We start from the raw sequence: 19,992 nt of genomic DNA, 5'->3' as shown, positions 1-19,992 counted from the left end.
TCGGATAAAGATATATACGGGAGCTATATCCAAATCGGAACCGATCTCGATAAAATTTGGCAAAGATATTTCAGAGCTGTATTTGATATATTTCCCTGAATATCGTTGTTACGGAGTGCATAATACGGTTGTGGGAAACAAATATAACAAATCGGATGAACAGAATGTATGGGAGCTATAGCTATATCTGAACGGATCTTCAGCAAATTTGACATACTAGCTTCTAGACTAAATTCAGTCCTAAGTGCCACCCCATTCGGGCAAATATTAGACGTTTGGTGCACAATATAAGGTAAATCGGACGAAGTTATGTATGGGAGCTATATCCAAATCTGAAACGATCTCGATAAAATTTGGCACATGTATTTCTGGGCTCTATTTGATATATTTCCCCAAATACTGTTGTTACAGAGTGCATATTACGGCTGCGGAGGACTAAAATAACAAATCAGATGAACAATATATATGGGAGCTATAGCTATATCTGAACCGATTTCGATCAAATTTGGTATACTTATTTTCAAGCCTAATATGGTTGTATGTAATTGCAAACTATTCGGGCTGATATTACACGTTTGGTGCACAAAAAAAGGCAAATCGGACGAAGATATAAATGGGAGCTATATCTAAATTTTTACAGATTATCTCCAATTTCAATAGGGTTCGTCCTTGGGCCAAACAAATGTTGTTTGGAAAATTTCATCTCAATCGGATCATAAGTGCAACCTGCATTTCGTTCACAAGAATACATGGACAGACGGACGGACGGACAGACGGACTGAGATTCTCAAAAGTAACTATGGGTCTATCTTGCTTCCTTCTCCATGTTACAAACAAATGCACAAAGACATAATACCCTTACCACCACGTAGTGTAGGTATAAAAAAACATTTGTTCTACAAGACTTTTGTGGATGGTGTTCTTGTGTGGGTCTTTGAGACATATTTTTTTTACAAATTCTAGGTAAAATTACCTTGGTAGTCAAAATTTATATAATAATAATTTTATAGTATTTTTATATATACACAAATGATCTATTACAATCCTTTTGAGAAATAAAAACGATAACGGGTATTCTGTAGAAAATAGGTAGAAAACTATAAAACTATTTTATACAGAGACAAACTTTTGTATATAGGAGCTTTGGAGGTACTCTATAGATGGACAAATGTTTAGAGGTCATACATGGATACTGAAATTTTACAAGTGCTCTTTAGCTTGGAGATCATTTACAGACTTTCTGAAGAAGGTCTTTTACGGAATGAAGACATCTGAAAGTTCTGTAATAGACAAAACACTTTTTTCAGATCTTAACAGTTATAGAAAAACTTATACTTAGTGCCTACAAATAAAGGTTCTTATGAGATATTTTCTTTAAATAATAGATTTTAGCAGGTTTATTTACTATAGAATTATTACTCGAATCATGGGAATAAGGTCTTGCTCGGAAATACCTTTGCCTAGTTTTATCGAGAACAGCTAAGTATTCGATATAGCTACCATATATACGCTTAATCCGATTTCAGGGTATATATTTGATCAGCATAAAATTCTATGTCGATTTATTGATGTCCGCCCGTCTGTCCGTCTATCCGTCTGTGGTAATCACTCTAGCTTCCGAACGAAATGAAGTAGGTTGATAAAATTTTACTCAAATGTGTATTATGTCTGCAGGCATTGGTATTGAAAATGGTCCATGTAGGTCCACGTCTTCGTATAGCCCCCATATCAGGGTACCTCCCGATATTCGGTATTTTTATGGTTTTAGCGACATTATTTACCGGAATTGTTTCAAATTTTGGTATTTAAAGTTCGTAATGAATACTACAGCCTATGACAGAAAATTGTCTATGCAGGTCCACGTTTTATAACCTCCCTATTCGATATTTTGATGATTTAAGCTACATTATAAAAATATTTTTTCAAGTTTCGCTTTTGAATATTGTAATAGCTTCTGACAAAAGTTGCCTATGCATATCCACTTCGCCGTATAGACCCTAATATACGGCTACATTCGGTATTTTTAAAATTTTAACACAATTTTGAAGGAATTTTATTTTTTTGAAAATTGTTAAATTTGTACCAAATGGTGGAGGGTATTCAAAGTTCGGCCCGGCTTACAGCTTTTTTAGTTGTTTAATATAATCCTTTTCGAAGTGATATCATGCCCGTCAAATTTAGTGAAAATCGATTCAGAATTGGATATGCCTCCCTTTGAAACCAAATTATGACTGCTCTAAAGAAAAATGTTGATAGGTGTTGATAGGTAGGTGCTATCCTACATCACTTTCCACATTTAGTAGAGCTATCCAAAACAAATCAACGTTTTTTAAGGGGAATTTATGAGAATCAAATAATTCCAACTACGATCATTTTTGAATGTGAAAGCAATTATAATTTAAAGCCAGAAGTAAATAATATATGGGAGATATATCATCCTTCAAATCAAATTCTACTAAATTTAACGAAATTCATCAAAATCCATCCTATTTGACCTGATATTTCACTACTTAGGCACAATAAACGTTAAATCGTATATATACAAATCTGAACCGATCTCTGAAAATTTTAACAGAGGTATTTCTAAGCTGTATCAGTATAGCTGGTGCCAAATGTCTTGTTATGTAGAACATTTTACGGATACTAGGGACTGAAATGTAAATCGGTAATACCTATAAATGGGGCCAATACTTATATCTTAACCGATTTTCACCAAATTTAATACACTTTCTTTCAGGCTGAATTCGTTCGTATGTGTCTAGAACAAAATTTTTTTTTGCAGATTGTTATGACTAGCTACGATCGCAATTTAAATAAGTTTTTAACTATATATTCAAGAAAGAGAGATCCCTTTGTGACGCGCTTGAGTTTTAATTTTTTTTTTTTTTTTTTTGGTATTCATCTGCAATATTGCGGTAGACATTATAAACCTAGAATCTACCCCCTCCATTAGGGTTACTTTCAACTTTTAGTAAACTTTCAAAACGCCGCTACATGTGCCTTATGTTTTTTAGCTCTACTTTCATAATATGCAGAATTTTTATTGTACTTCCATTCTATATTCCTGTAGTCATTACAAGCCTGTAAAAATTCTTCTACTTTTTTTTTAAACGGAAATACCTTATTCCCATGATTCGAGTAATAATTCTATAGTAAATAAACCTACTAAAATCTATTATTTAAAGAAAATATCTCATAAGAACCTTTATTTGTAGGCACTAAGTCAAAGTTTTTCTATAACTGTTAAGATCTGAAAAAAGTGTTTTGTCTATTACAGAACTTTCAGATGTCTTCATTCCGTAAAAGACCTTCTTCTATCGTCTGGTATTAAATATCATTGTTGTCGAATGCGTATTACGAATGTGAGGACCTAAACACCAAATCGGATGAAACATATACATGGGAGATATAGCTATATCTGAAGAGATTTTCAATTTTCCAAATTTGAAATAGTTGCTTCTACACTGTGGGATGTGCCGAAACTCAGGTCATATTGGCCATTTGTTGCACAATTAACCTGAAATCGGTTGAAGATGTATGCGAGCTATATCTAAATCTGTTCCGATTATCACCAATTTTAATAGGGTTCGTCCTTGGGCCAAACAAGTATTGTTTGCAAAATTTCATCTCAATCGGATAATAAATGTGACGTGCATTTTGTTCACAAGAATACATGGACAGACGGACTGATATGCATAAATCGACTCAGACAGTGATCCTACGAAGATCATCAAAAGTAACTATGGTCTATCTCGTTAACTTCGCCATGTTGCAAAGAAATGCACAAAAAATATGATAAGATCCTGATCGGTTCATTTGTTTGGCCCAGAAACAAAACCTACTGAAATTAGTGACAATGGGTACAAATTAAGATATATCTCCCATATTTCACTTCAGCCGATTCCACGCCTATACGATGTATCTTGGAGAACTCGACCAAATTTAGATTAGAATCTTGTACTTAAAATTAGGAGAAAATCGGAATTTTACTGGCCTTCCATTGATTGGTGACATTATAACGGTCTCCCATTGATAGACGAGCTTTAACATGACCTCTATGGATCGAAAGTCATTTAGAAGAAGATTTAGAAGTCATTGTCTAAGAAGGGCAAACCTTTTAAAGGTCTATTTTAAATCAAAGTTTGTTCTGTGGATGGAATACCTGTGAGAGGTCTTGTGCAAAACGGAAATCTTTGACAATTTTTCAATTGATAGACCTGGTATCTGACCTACATGTCTAGATTACATATTACAGGCGTTTTATTTATCAACTTTCTAAAGACCTGCTATCAGCCCCCCATAATTACAGAAATACCTTATAGAGGACCTCAATAAATTCTCAATGTACTTAAATAATTTTCTACTTCAGAATTCAATAATTGAAATTTTTTTCTGATAAAAAACCTCCTCGTAGTCCATTTTATGGTTTTTTTCCTATCTCCTTGAATTAAGAAAAACATTCACTTACTTATAAAGACATTGCCAAGAAAATGTAATATCTTCTCAAGCTAAGAAAATTTAGTTATAAAACTTGGCAATTTTATTCAATTTGTATTAAGGTTTTTATCAGGCCAAAAACACACACGTTTTCATTTTCTTTCTATCCAAGAGCCCAATCTCCGCACTCCTACCGGACTGAAATCTTTAAATTGAGAATAACATTAGTGTGGGTAGGTTATGTGAGCTTGTTTGGAATACATTTAAACTAATATGTGTGCAACCCAGTGAACATTTTCTTGGAGGTATTAGTGATACTCCAAGAAAATAATGGAGTATTTTTGGAAGATATTAAAGTAGAGTCTATGAAAGTTATAGTTTTGCAATTTAAACAATTTGGATCTCTTCGGGTATTTTTTGTAAGTTCAAGGAACATAGTCATATATAACATAGACAAGAAAAATAAATATAATACACTTTAAGAAATTTATTGCAAATCTTTTGGAGGAAAGCTTAATATGAGCTTATTTGGCATAATACAGGGTGAGATAAAAAAACTGTAACGCCAAGTCAAACGCCATAAATTTGACATTTTTTATACCCTATATCACAAGGTGGTCAGGGATTTTGTGTTTGTGCATTTGTATGTAACAGGCAAAAGGAAACGAGATAGACCCATACTTCCTTTTGATGATTTCCATAGAATCACATTTTGAGTCGATTTATGTATGTCCGTCCGTCTGTCTGTCCATATATTTTTGTAAACAAAGTACAGTTCGCATTTATTGTCCGATCCAGATGAAATTTTGAAATTGGAGATAATCGGTAAAAATTTAGATATATCTCCCATATATATCTTCGTCCAATTTGCCTTTTATTGTGCACCAAACGTGTAATATCAGCCCGAATGGTATGGAATTTTGCACATACAACTAATTTAGGTCTGAAAATAAGTATGCCAAATTTGATCGAAATCGGTTCAGATACAACTATAGCTCCCATATATATATATTGTTCATCGGATTTGTTATTTTAGTCCTCCGCAGCCGTAATATGCACTCTGTAACAAGAATATTTAGGGAAATATATCAAATGCAGCTCAGAAATACCTTTGCAAAATTTCATCGAGATCGGTTCAGATTTGAATATAGCTCCCATATATAACTTCGTCCGATTTACCTTTTATTGTGCACCACCATTGAGTCTAGAAGCTAGTATGCCAAATTTGGTGAAGATCGGTTCAGATGTAGTTATAGCTCCCATATATACTTTTCATCCGATTTATTATTTTTGTCCTTCGCAGCCGTAATATGCACTCCGTAACAACGATATTCAGGAAAATATATCAAATACAACTCAGAAATATCTTTGCCAAATTTTGTCGAGATCGGTTCCGATTTGGATATAGCTCCCATATATATCTTTATCCGATTTGAAATTAATTGTGCACCAAATGGGCAATACAAGTCCGAATTTAAAAGATACAAATGCTTCGGCATATTTAGTCCATTGAACTTTAAATTATAATTGTAATCATAGTGTGTATGATTGAATTCTCCCATTACAACTTTTAATTGTTATGTGGAGCTCTACTAAATTAGCAAAGTGGTGTAGGGTATCATAAAGTCGGCCCCGTCCGACAATAGGAACTTTTTTACTGGTTTAGATTTTATGGAATGAAAGCAAAAAATGTCGGAAATAGCATCAAATTTAAGAAGCCAAACTTGCTTTTCAAAATACTCCAGACACAATAGTCCAACGGATTGGTATCCGGATATTTTCGTGGCCATTGTGCGTTGGAAATGCAGTGAAGAACCTCATTTTGTGACCACTCTTGGGTGGCGCGTGCTGAGTACAATGGTGCTGAGTCCTGTTGGAATGTCCAAGGTCTGCGGGCAAAATGTTTGCGTACCCAAGGCTTTAATATACCCTCCAGAATATTTTCGCTGTTCATCACTTTCGGCCAAGCAAAGCAACTCGTTAGCTCTTTTGAGTCTATTTTCATCCTATTGCGGTGTAAGTTTTTGCACTTTTGGAATATCAATGGATTTATCCCGAGCTCATTTTTCAATATTTGCCGAATGGAAATTACGACATGTTCAGCTCACAAGCCATTTTTCGGCCACTGCGACGCGGGTTTCGATTAAGTCGCTTCTTTACTTTTCGAACCATTTCCACCACTGATGTTGCTGTTTTCTTCCGTCCATTTCCTTGACATCGGGTTACGCCCCCAGTATCACAGTAATTAGCGATGGCACCAGCCACAAAATATTCATTCACATTTAAATGCTGGAGTGGTCTGACGGTAGCCACTTGTGGTTTGAGATAGAAGGCTAAAATTTTTGTGCACATGTTTATTTTTTTAGTAGTCAGGTTAAGTTCGTAAATGGGTCATGTAAGTCCACGTTTTCATATTGCTCCCATATAACGGTACCTTCCGATATTCGGTATTTTAATGATTTTAGCGACATTATTCAACGGAATTGTTTCAAATTTGGCATTTGAAGTTCGTAATGGATACTATAGCTTATGACAGAAAATTGTCTGTCCACGTCTTTGTATAGACCCCATATAACGGTACCTCCCTATATTCGGTATTTTGATGATTTTAGCGATATTATTCATCGGAATTGTTTCAAATTCGGCATTTGAAGTTCGAAAAGGATACTACAGGTTATGACAAAAAATTGTCTGTGCAGTTTCACGTCTTCGTATAGCCCCCCTATAACGGCACCTCCCTATATTCGACATTTTGATGATTTTAGCGATATTATTCATCGGAATTGTTTCAAATTTGGCATTTGAAGTTCGTAAAGGATACTACAGATTATGACAAAAAATTGTCTGTGCAGGTTCACGTCTTCGTATAGCCCCCCTATAACGGTACCTCCTAATATTCTGATGATGATGATTTTAGCGACATTATTCATCGGAGTAGTTTCAAATTACGTATTGAGAGTTCGTAATGGAAACTACATTCTGTGACGCAAAATGTTTTATGCAGGCCCAGGTCTTCGTATAGGCCCCATACATCAGTACCTCCCGAAATTCGGTATTTTGACGATTTTATTTACAATACTCACCGAAATTGTATGAGATGTCGTATTTGAAGTTCGTAATGGATGCTACATCCTGTGACCGAAAATTGTCTATGCAGGTTCAGGTCTTTGTATAGCTCCGATATAACGATACCTCCCAATATACGGTATTTTGAAGATGCTATATTATACCCGTATATAATATGGTACTGGCCTATAACCAACAATGCCTATGTTGGTTCACGTTGTATAGACCCCAATATAATGGCTATATTCGGCAATTTAAAATTTTAACAGAATTTTTAACGGATTTTATTTTTTTGAAAATTTCTAAATTCGTTACAAATGGTGGAGGGTATTCAAAGTTCGGACCGGCCGAACTTACTGCTTTTTAACTTGTTGGTTTCTAAAATAATTATTTCCTGGTGTTACACAGGACATGGCAAAATCAATATAACAATTGAATGTCCATTCAAAAGGATATCCATGGTTCTAATATTTTGAATCTATAAACAGGATGTGAAAGTCCTATTTTTAAGATATTTAAGCCTTCACGTAATTTCCCCATTTTTTTAAAGAACATTTATAAATTTCCTTTTCTAGGCAGTTCTTCACTAAAATTGTTCGCTGGGTTACCCAAAAAAAAAAAAAAAAAATCTTCATGTGTGTTTGTATATTTTAGAAAAACACATCTAATAGAAATCCCAACTAATATCAAAAATAAAACAGCAGAAGCAACAACAACAACACCACTAACATCTACTTATATTACATACATCCCATGAGGTTTTTATGTAAATTTCGCCCGAAGGTTACATTTGGCCAAAATAATTTCTCTAATGCGGTTGTCTAATGGACCTCTACACTTATGCACACACACCCACTCTCTCACATATACACACTGGTACACAGCATTTCTAAGTATTCTCATTTGTGTGTGTGTGTGTCCTCACAGAATGTTAGATATGTAGAACATTTTAGCTCGAAATTGCTCTTATAAACTAACCATAAAGTTAAGTAATGAACAACAACAGCAACAAGAATAATAATAGTAAAAATGTTGTTGGCCAAAAATAAAAAGAAACGAGTGTTAAATGAGAAAATTTCTCATCTTCACAAAAAGCAATTTAAATTTTCCCTAATATTTAGAACAAACTGACCGTAAACTTATTCTATCCGATAATCATGAATTACATTGGTGTTGGTTGGGAGAGGGGTGGGGTCAATGGCGGTCAGTGCTGGGTACGATTGGTATAAGGGAATGGGTGGTTTGTGGGTTAATAAGAAGAACGGTACAAGGCGTTGAAATATATCAAAGGCATCGTGAAAGTATTTTTATTTTTAGACTTAAAAGTAAACTTTGAATAGGAGAGGGTACATTTCCTATAAAAGACCTGCTATACATTCTATATAAAAAAGTCTAAAAAAATGCTTTCCCAATTGTGGAAGAGCTGTCGAAGTTCCTATATTTGTTTTATCTTTGCAAGGTCTTCTATTTTTGCAAAATCCTTAGCGGACCTTCACCTACACAATATTCTTCAAATCTTCTCGCTACAAAAGATTCTTGGAAGCTGTTCTTTCTATTGAAGGTTATGATAGACATCCTTTCAATAGAATAGGCTTGGAAAGTCTAGAGTCTTGGGGTGACCCTTAGAATTTGTAAAATAGATAGACATTAAAGGGTTTGTTTTTTAAGACATATTCCTGGAAAATCAACTATTTATTCATTACTATATCAATGGACTTGTAGGTGGTCTTTTCTACATGGAAGTCCAAGTTTAGATATAGAAACGCCGATATATTTCATGTGTCTATATAAGACCTCAAAAAATTATACAATGCTGAATATACAAGATGAGATGAAAAAACTGCAATCAATTTCAGACTGCTGCCATTTCTAAGCCACTCCTCCGACAGCTGTTAAAATTTTCCAGCGATAGCTCATTATATTGTTTACAAGCATACAAAAGCATTTTGGTGAGAATTTTCCAGAAAAAAAGTTATTCATGATGGAATTCAAGCGTGATAGTGTGATATCTTTGTATTTGCTTGGAAAACCACAAGTGGCTATCGTTAAAGCACTCCAGCATTTAAATGTGAAAAAAATCTTTTCTGTTTCGTACCATCGCTCGTTTCCGTGATACTAGTAACGTAGCCCGACGTCAAAGAAGTGGACGGAAGAAAACAGCAACATCAGCAGAAATAGCTCGAAAAGTAAGGAAGCGACTTGATCGAAACCCGCGTCGCAGTGGCCGAAAAATGGCTCGTGAGCTGAACATATCACAGTATTCCATTCAGCAAATATTGAAAAATTATCTCGGGCTAAAGCCATTGAAATTCCAAACAATGCAAGAACTGACACCGCAACCGAAAGAAAATAGACTTAAAAGAGCTAAGGAGTTGCATCGCTGCCGAATTTAGTCTTCTCCGCTCCGATGAGAAAACATTCGTTGTTCAGCAGTTTATATACAAACAAAATGATCGTGTTTACTTGCAAAAGAGGTCTGCTGGCCACCAGAACTCAAGCGCCGGTCATGGTGATGGTGTGGATCGCCATAACAGCCGATGGTCGCTCTCCGCTCGTATTAATCGACCGTGACATGAGATAAATGCCGAATATTATCGCGAAAATATTCTGGAGGGTGTGTTAAAGCACGCAAAGGACAAAGGACATTCTAAGAGGACTCAACACCATCGCCCTCAGCACGCGCCACCCAAGCATGCGCTATGATTATAATTTAAAGTCATGCCGAAATATTTGTATCTTTTAAATTCGGACTTGTGTCGCCCATTTGGTGCACAAATAATTTAAATTCGGATAAAAATATATATGGGAGCTATATCCAAATCTGAACCGATCTTGATAAAATTTGGCAAAGATATTTCTGAGCTGTATTTGATATATTTCCCTGAATATCGTTGTTACGGAGTGCATATTACGGTTGTGGGTAACAAATACAACAAATCGGATGAACAATATATATGGAAGCTATAGCTATATCTGAACCGATCTTCACCAAATTTGACATACTAGATTCTAGACTCAATTCGGCTGTAAGTGCCAAATTCCATCCCATTTAGACAAATATTAGACGTTTAGTGCACAATATAGGGTAAATCGGACGAAGTTATAAATGAGAGCTATATCCAAATCTAAACCGATGTCGATAAAATTTAGCAAATGTATTTCTGAGCTGTATTTGATATATTTCCCCAAATATTTTTGTTGTAGAGTGCATATTACGGCTGCGAAGGACAAAATTAACAAATCGGATGAACAATATATATGGGGGCTATAGCTATATCTGAACCGATTTCGATCAAATTTGGTATACTTATTTTCAGGCCTAATTTGGGTGTATATGCAAAATTCTATATAATTCGGACTGATATTACACTTTTGGTGCACAATAAAAGATAAATCGGACGAAGATATATATGGGAGCTATATCAAAATTTTGATCGATTATCTCCAATTTCAATAGGGTCCGTCCTTGGGCCAAACAAATGACAATAAATGCGACCTGTACTTTGTTTACAAAAATACATGGACAGACGAACGGACATGTATAAATCGACTCAAAATGTGATTCTATGCAGATCATCAAAAGGAACTACTGGTCTATCTCGTTTCCTTTTGTCTGTTACAAACAAATGTACAAAGACATAATACACTGACCACCTTGTGGTGTAGGGTATAAAATTGTAAAAATTATGGCGTTTGACTTGTTGCAGTTTTTTTTTTATCTCACCCTGTAATGTCTACTCATAAACCAGAAGAAAAAAGAAATGGGTTCTATCCTTTAAAGGGTCTTCGAAAAATGTCCTATTAATTTTTAAGGCAAACAAGTTAAAAGGCAGTAGATTCGGCCGGGCCGAACTTTGAATACCCTCCACCATTTGGAACGAAGTCAGAAATTTTCAATTTTCTATACGACGTGGACCTACATAGGCATTGTTTGTGATAAGCTATTGCCATATTCAAATTCGAAACTTGATGTAAACGGTGTATAATGTAGCTAAAATCATTAAAATATCCTACATAGGGAGGTACCTCTATATCGGAGCTGTGCGAAGATCTGGACCTGCATAGACAATTTTCTGTCACAGGCTGTAGCATCAATTACGAACTTCAAATAGAACATCTCAAACAATTTCGGTAGGTATTGTACCTAAACTAGAAAAATACCGAATATAGGGAAGTACTGATATATGGAACCTATACGAAGACCTACCTGCATAGACAATTTTCTGACACAGACTGTAGTTAATATCACGAACTCTAAATACGAAATTTTAAACAATTCCGGTAATTAAGACGCGAAAATCACCAAAATACCGAATACGGGAGGTACCATTATATGGTACTATACGAAGACGAGGATCTGCACATACTATTTTCTGTCATAGACTGTAGTATTCATTACGAACTTCAAATACCAAATTTGAAACAATTCCGTTAAATAATGTCGCTAAAATCATCAAAAAATTGAATATCGGGAGGTACCATTATATGGGGGCTATACAAAGACGTGGACCTGCACAGACGATTTTCTGTCTTAGGCTGTGGTTATCTATTACGAACTTCAAATACCAAATTTGAAACATTTCTGGTGAATAATGTCACTTAAACCACCAAAGTACCGAAAATTGGGGGTACCGTTATATGGGGGCTATACCAAATCGTGGACCTACATGACCCATTTTCAATACCAAAAGTCCTGCAGATATAATATACATTCGAGTAAAATTTTATCAACCTACTTCATTTCGTTCGGAAGCTAGAGTGATTTCCTCAGACAGCCAGGCGGACGGACATCGCTAAATCGACATAGGATTTTATGCTGATCAAGAATATAAAGTATTCTAAAATGTATATTTCGAGGTGTTACAAACAGAATGACAAACTTAATATACCCTCCATACTATGGTGAATGGTATAAAAATAATAATAATTTTTTTATTACTCACTATAATGCCTACTCATAGATCAGAAGCTAAAAACAGTGAGTTTGACCATTGAAATGTTCTCCGAAAATGTCTCTCCTTATTGTGAATGCTAACAAAAACTTTAAAATGATGTAATATATTGTGCTTCCCTTGAAAACCTAGAGTTATAACACCATTTTTTGACTTCGTTGAATCTTTTCTTTTTAACTGTTAATTTAATTTTTTTCCCCAAAAAAAAATAAATCACCATGCAAATGTAACATTGCACAATTTGTAAATTGTAAATCTAAAATACAAAGAGAATTGAGTGCTCTTAAAAAATCGTTAAAAAAGTGTGTCTACTGAGCCAGAAAGATGTACATACACCATCCATATATATTTCATTTCATTTTATCAAAACCGACAACAACAGCAATGGGGAAATAAAACCTCAAAAGTGTGATTTCATTTTTCCCGCAATCATTGCTTGGAACATTTCCAACTAAAAACTCAGATAAAATCCAAAAATCAAACACTGCCGTCATTATTAGGCTTTGATTAAAAAATGGTTGGCCCATAACAATCCTCTTTTGGTGAATCTTTAACTGTATTCTCCTTTCCATTTTTTTTTTTTTGAGTTTTCTCCACGAAAAGAAACCCTAAATAATCTCTGTAATTCCCCTCCCTATATATATAGAGTGCAAAGAGATGAAAGAAATATATTTAAGATAATTTAGATTAAATGCGATATTAGCCCCATTTAACAAAGATGCCAATGAAAATGAAAAGAAAAATTGCTGTGAAAAAACAAGATTCACTTTCATCTTCTCCGGTTTTTTTCTTTAGTTTCTTTCAGATGGACTTCATTATCTGTTTGGGGGGTGAAAAACAAGATGAGCTAAGGGGAGATCTGATGACTAGAAAACAAGTAGAAAAGAATAATGTGGCTGCAGTAATCGTAAAAGATTGGCTTCAGAATTGTAATAGTGGGGTAATTGAAGAAGAACAGAAGCATGGAGGAAATTTGCAGCAATCCAAGTTGTCGGAAATGTCTATAGATAGAATGTAGCGGAAAAGGGTGTGTTTTGGGGGAATTACGAATAGACTGCATTATTTTAAATTTCATAATTTAAAGGATTGAACTACTGAACTTAATGAATTACACAGTTTAGTTGGTTTATTTGAAATTCGTGTTACACGGCTATGATACGATTTTAAAGGCAATGAACTGTTGCTATGGAGCTAAAAATTATACCAGGTTTTTTGTTGGGATGCCGCCATGAATAATTAAAAAATAGGAAATTTGCGTCACTTGGTACGTAAATTAGGATGAACAAAATGGACCAATAGGTCACCGCGTGGAGTGGTGTGTTGTGGTAGTGGTTTGGGGTGTTGTTAGCATGTTAGCATGTGGGGGCAAAAGGCTTAAAAGAACACTGAAAGAAAATCTCGCTATTGACCACAAAATCTGATGAGACTTGTAACAATGTATATAAATTTTATATAACTTCGTTTTCGTACTTTCGTGATTTTTTTCAATTTTTGTTGTCTCCGATTTCTCGCTTTCTCGGGTTTATTTTAATTTTATTATGCCAGTAGGTGCTGTTAGAATATTATCTATTTTTATACCCTACACCACAAGGTGGTCAGGGTATTATGTCTTTGTGCATTTGTTTGTAACAGGCAGAAGGAAACGAGATAGACCCATAGTTCCTTTTGATGATCTGCATAGAATCATATTCTGAGTCGATTTATGCATGTCCGTCCGTCCGTCTGTCCGTCCGTCTGTCCGTCTGTCCATGTATTTTTGTAAACAAAGTACAGTTTGCATTTATTTCCCTATCCAGATGAAATTTTGCACAGATCTTTTATTTGGCCCAAGGACGAACCCCATTGAAATTGGAGATAGTCGGTCAAAATTTAGATATAGCTTTCATACATATCTTCGTCCGATTTGCATTTTATTGTGCACCAAACGTGTACTATCAGACCGAATAGTATGGAATTTTGCACATACAACCAAATTAGGCCTGAAAATAAGTATGCCAAATTTGATCGAAATCGGTTAAGATATAGCTAGAGCTTCCATATATATTGTTCGTCCGATTTGTTATTTTTGTCCTCCGCAGCCGTAATATGCACTCTGTAACAACAATATTTGAGGAAATATATCAAATGCAGCTCAAAAATACTTTTGCTAAATTCTATCAAAATCGGTTCAGATTTGGATATAGCTCCCATATATAACTTCGTCCGATTTACCTTTTATTGTGCACCAAACATCTAATATTTGGCCAAATTGGATGAAATTTGGCACTTACAACCGAATTGAGTCTGGTAGCTAATATGTCAAATTTCGGGAAGATCGCTTCAGATGTAGCTAAAGCTCCAATATATATTGTTCATCCGATTTGTTGTATAGGCGTAACCTGCATAGCCGTAATATGGACTCCGTAACAACGATATATCTTTGCCAAATTCTAACAAGATCGGTTCAGATTTGGACATAGCATATATATATATATATATATATATATATATATATATATATATATATATATATATATATATATATATATATATATATATATATATATATATATATATATATATATATATATATATATATATATATATATATACGATTTCAAGTTAATTGTGCACCAAATGGATAATACAGGGCCGAATTGAAAAGGCGCAAATACCTCGATAAATTTAGTAGAAATCGATTCAGTGGAGGATATTCCTCCCATATATTAGTTCCTCTGGACTTTTCATCTGTATACTATAATTATAGTTGGTGTGATTTAATTCTCACAAATTCCCCATTAAAACTTTTATTTGTTATGTGAAGCTCTACTAAATATACAAGATGGTGTAGGGTATCATAAAGTCGGTCCCGCCCGACTTTAATTCTTTTTCTTTTTTTTTGAAAGTTGCCAAATTCGTTCCTAATGGTGGAGGGTATTAAGAGTTCGGCCCAGCTGATCTTAGCTGTTTTTATTTATTTATTTTTTTTTTTTTTTTGAAATTTTTCAAGTTCCTACCAAATGGTAGCGGATATTAAAAGTCCGTCCCGGCTGAACTTAGCTGCTATTTTACGTGTTTGACTGTGAAATTTCGACGATATTTTTTTAAACGCTTTTGAAACTTTGCTCGAAAAAAATCCCCTTATTCAATGAAGATATTGGGATTATTTGGTTATAATCTTTGTCACGCTCATGACAAGAACCTTAAAGGTGTCTTCCTTGCAGCTCTTATAGATTTAATCTTAACATGAGCATGAAAAAGAATGTGATTATAAAGTCGAGAGAAATTGCATGCAAGAATTACATCATCAATGGTAAAAGAGAAGAAAAATAAAGAAAGCGAAAAAAAGACTGGAATATCAAAGAAAAGTCGAACAAAGCCCAAAACCAATAGCAGAACCAAAAACCATATGATGGTGCAGCTAAGGAGGGCTCGTACAAATGAGAGAAAGAAAAAAGAACGATCGAAAGAAAGCAAGAAAAAAAAACATATGTCATTTGTGTAATATAACCCCTGTAGTTTCAGCCATAAGACTCTCTGCACACGGACACACACATACATACAACTGTGTGCAACTACAAAATAAATCCTATGCAGTTGAGTCTCTCTCACACACACACACACACACTCAGACACTTACCATTATGGGTAGCAGCAATTCATGCGTTTCGTTGCCACGCCACAAATGTGAATCCTGCGGTACATTGGGTATCTCACATTCCAGCGAATTGATTTTCTCCTGCAAACGACTTAGGATGCGGGGTCGTACAATGGGTTTCATTGCGGATTTTGTGGGATTTGTTGAGTGTGACGCAGTAGGCCTCCATGTGGGCGGTGGATAAATGTAGGAGGGTACCAGGACTGAGGGTGAGGATGAAGCTGGGTCCGAGGATGATTGTTCCGCTGGTGTGGAAGTGGAAGAAGATGTTGCAGAAGACAACGATGATGTTAAATTATTTGATCTGCTCTCCTGTGGTCTTGAGCTGGTCAAAGTAGTTGGATTAGTTGTAAGAATTGCAGTTGTCGTTGTTGTTGCTGCTGCTGATGACCATGTTGTGGTTGGTTTAGTTTTTCCAGGGCTGTGGTCCTCAGGTGTTGCTGTCGAGGATTTACTTGTTTCAGTTTTTTGAGTAGCATCCTCGTTGTTGTTGTTATTGTTGTTGCTGCTGCTGCTGGGTAACATGGTTTTTATCAACAACTTGGCTTTTTTCAATTCCTTGTGAAACTTTTTGGTTGTCGTTGTTGTTGTTGATGCTGATGCCGCTGTTGTTGTTGCTGTCAGTAATTCAACATTTATTTTGGGAGTACTGCTTGCCTCCCCCATCTCATCCTTGTTGTGTGGCCTGGCTGACTGTTGCACGGTGACTCTCTTTATGGCCAAACTTTTCTGTGGCTGTTCATGAATCTCCTCCAGTTTGGCTATTTTCGGTGAATGCAAAACCGCAAAACTATTCAAAGTCAAAGATGAGCCGGCTCGTGCTCCGGGAGCTATGTCTTCTTCTTTTAACATGTTCAGGGAATCGGGTTCCGTATGCAGTTGTTGTTGTTGCTGTTGTTGTTTGTTTTTATGCTGCAACATTTCATTGTAAAGTTCTTTGCTGTTGTAAAACTTGGTAGTGGAGAATTCCGGCTGTTGACGGGGCACATGCATGGCATTCATGTCATGGCCTTGATTTGGGCCAGCACCCAGGGAAACTGCTGCCCCTCCTCCCCCTGTAGATGGTGTTTCTTGGGCTCCGGCTATGGGTGGGTTTAAGTGTTGCTTGGGTTCATTTAAATTGCTGCTGAATTTGGTGTTGGCAAAGTCAAAGTGTTGCATGGCATGATCGGCATCGCTGGCTATACGATGCATGGGAAAATCAAAACTTTTCTTAACCCGCCGCTCAATAAATTCCACTGGCCTCATTATGCGCATATTATGCGGGGCTCCGGCAGCTAGGTCCTGGGAACGATGGGTGTTGGGTGGAGATTTTTCATGATTCACCAAGAGGGTGGCATAGGGTTTGTGGGTGCTTGGTACAGGAGTTTCTTGGGAGGGCTTTGATGTCGTTGTTGCTGTGGCTGACTGCTCTCCCGCCTCCATTGTGGTAAACTCTTCCATGTCCTTCTTGTCATTAATGTCTGTGGCAAACTCTTTGAGACGGAACTTCTCCTCTATTTCGGTTATCACACCATCTTCCTCCTGCAATACTTTCCCTGTGAAATCCACTGCCACTGGGGTGGCCGGATGCAAATAGGGACTCCAATTGATGTTGTGTTCATAGGGTGCCTGATGGAATTTTTTCAGCTCACCATTATGTTTTTCCGGATGGTCATAGTCCTCAACTTCGTTGGGCATAAGATTTTGTTTCCATTCCTGCTCTTCAATGACATTTTTGGGAGTAAAAATTGTTCGCTCCGCCAGCAGTTTATTGTTGGCCTCCTGGATCAGGGGCTTAAAGTCATCGAGGGAGAGTTGTTGTCCTTCGAAGATTTTCAAGGATTCTTGATTTTCCGATGTTGTAGGAATAGATTTGGGGTTACTGGTCTCTGGATTTTGAGGCTTTAAATTATTTGGCGAGAGTTCTTGCTCTGGCTCAATTGAAGATTTCGTATAGTCCAGCCTGTCTGTGGAAGAGAGAGGGGAAGAGAGTGATGGCCTGGGAAGAGAGCTCTCTTGTATCAGGGAGGGTTGATTTTCCCTGGAGGTTTTCAAGGAGTCCTGTTTCTCCGAAGATGAAATTACTGCGACTTTTGAGTAACTAACTTCGGGAGAGGAGAGTCGCTGTTCATTGGAAGTTTCCAAGGATCCAGGTTTTTCGGAATTTGAGGGAGAAGAGAATTTTGAGTTCCTAGCCTCTGGAGTCTCTTGTTTCAAATTGCCCAGGGAAAATTGTTGTTGTTTTGCAATTTTCAAAGATTCAGGAATTTCAACAGATCTAAGATTTCTAGCCTCCTCAAACAAAGGCTTCAGACCATCCAAGGAGTGTTGCGCCTCTCTTGAAGTTTCCAATGATTTTTGATTCTCCGCAACAGAAGAAAGGTAGGGAAGGGGTGGTGTGGAGCCTTCATCCTTGTTTAGATCCCTTAAATTTCCTCCGGACCTCGAATATTCATCTAAATTTAAATTTTCCTCTTGTGGCTTGAGAGATGATGGTGGAATATTTCCGGAGCTGCTGCTGCTGGTGTCAGCTTTAAATTGCTGGGAATCGTTGACAATTTCCGTTTTATCTGCCATTTCATCTTCTTCTCCTCCAACACCAGCAATTGTTGTAAATGGTAGATTTGTTGTCGTTGTTGGAAATTTATTGTCCACCTCCAACTTCTCCTCCATCACCTTCTCATCCTCCCCCACCCCATTGTTATCTGTTGCTGTCGCTTTTAATGTAATCACATTGTTGTGTACATTCGCTGTCGTTGTCTGTGCATTTCCGTTTACTTGTTGCTGCACTTCCGTTTCCTTTAGCATAGACACTTCCGTTGTTAATGTTTGTTGCTTTTGTTGCTCTTCATGGGGTTGATAATGTTGTTGTTGTTGTTCTTCTGGTTGCTTTTGCTTGATTATAGTTTGTTGTTCTGTCATTGTCGTGATTTGTTGCTGGCCTTTTTCAACATCGACATCGGCTAAAGCAACAGCTCCTTCTAAAGACGCTTTGTTCGTGTCCTCCTTCCGCTGAGCATTCTCTGGTGGCCCAGCCATTGTTGTTACCTTTCGTAAGGTTTTTATTGTTGTTGTTGTTGTTGTTGTTCTTGATTGTTCACCTTCATTGAGAATGGTTGTTGCTGGAGCATTCGAGGATGCCAGTGTTGGGGTATGGGTCTCGGCCAAAGCACTTTGCAGAGGTGTTGAGGGTATTGACGCCTCTGTTGTTCTGCGAGCAACATCCTGCTTAGCTTCAATGACAACAGATTCATGGCTGCTCAAAGTTCCAGCTGTTGACGGTGTAAAATGCAAATCATCTGCTTTTCCATTGTCATTTAACGAAGAAGTAGAAGAAGACCTTGTTAGAGAAGGTGTTGCTGTTGCCGCACCATTGCCATCTTCAGGAATCTGACTCGCCACTGGTGTTGGTGTCCTTGTTGTTGTTGTTGCAATATTCAATGCCACCGTCATTTGGCTTGCCAATAAGCCAATGACCATTAAGGCCATCCAATTTCGGGACATTTTGATGTTGCCTCTCATTTTGTTAAATTATTTGAAATAATTATTCAATTCGATTTCAATTTGATGTTCTTTTCCAAGTTATTGTTTTGATTTTTGGAATTTTTATAATTCCCCTCCACTGCCTTGTTGCTGGAACAATTTTCCACAAAAGGCCACAAACGAAACTTTGACTTCTATATAATTTTTCAAAATTGTTGGCATTTTATTTTCAATTCAGAATTGTGGCTAAAGCGGCTGTCGCTTTGTTACATTTCCATTTGGACTTCTGTAAAGAAAAAAAAAAAAATGCAAAAAATATGACGGTTATTAATTTATTCATAAATGATTAATAATTATTTTTATAATTATTATTGTTGTTTGTGTGTGTGTGTGCGTTACATTTTTAAATGAGTTTTAATTAATTGCATTTTTTTG

The 19,992-nt window shown here is 36.3% G+C and overlaps 1 protein-coding gene across 2 annotated transcripts in view; it reads right to left on the bottom strand.

The window, feature by feature from the left end:
* Positions 1 to 19,992, bottom strand: part of LOC101894833 (mucin-4-like) — a 203,953-nt gene that overhangs the window by 134,173 nt on the left and 49,788 nt on the right. For both annotated transcript variants that reach the window (XM_059124549.1, XM_059124550.1), the window contains exon 2: positions 16,075 to 19,843. In XM_059124549.1, the coding sequence (XP_058980532.1) occupies positions 16,075 to 19,596 (3,522 nt within the window). In that variant the 5' untranslated portion in view covers positions 19,597 to 19,843. The remainder of the gene's footprint in view (positions 1 to 16,074; positions 19,844 to 19,992) is intronic.

Source organism: Musca domestica, unplaced genomic scaffold (genome assembly GCF_030504385.1).
Source record: "Musca domestica strain aabys unplaced genomic scaffold, Musca_domestica.polishedcontigs.V.1.1 3, whole genome shotgun sequence".
Taxonomy (NCBI): domain Eukaryota; kingdom Metazoa; phylum Arthropoda; class Insecta; order Diptera; family Muscidae; genus Musca; species Musca domestica.
This window is presented reverse-complemented; position numbering and strand designations above follow the sequence as displayed.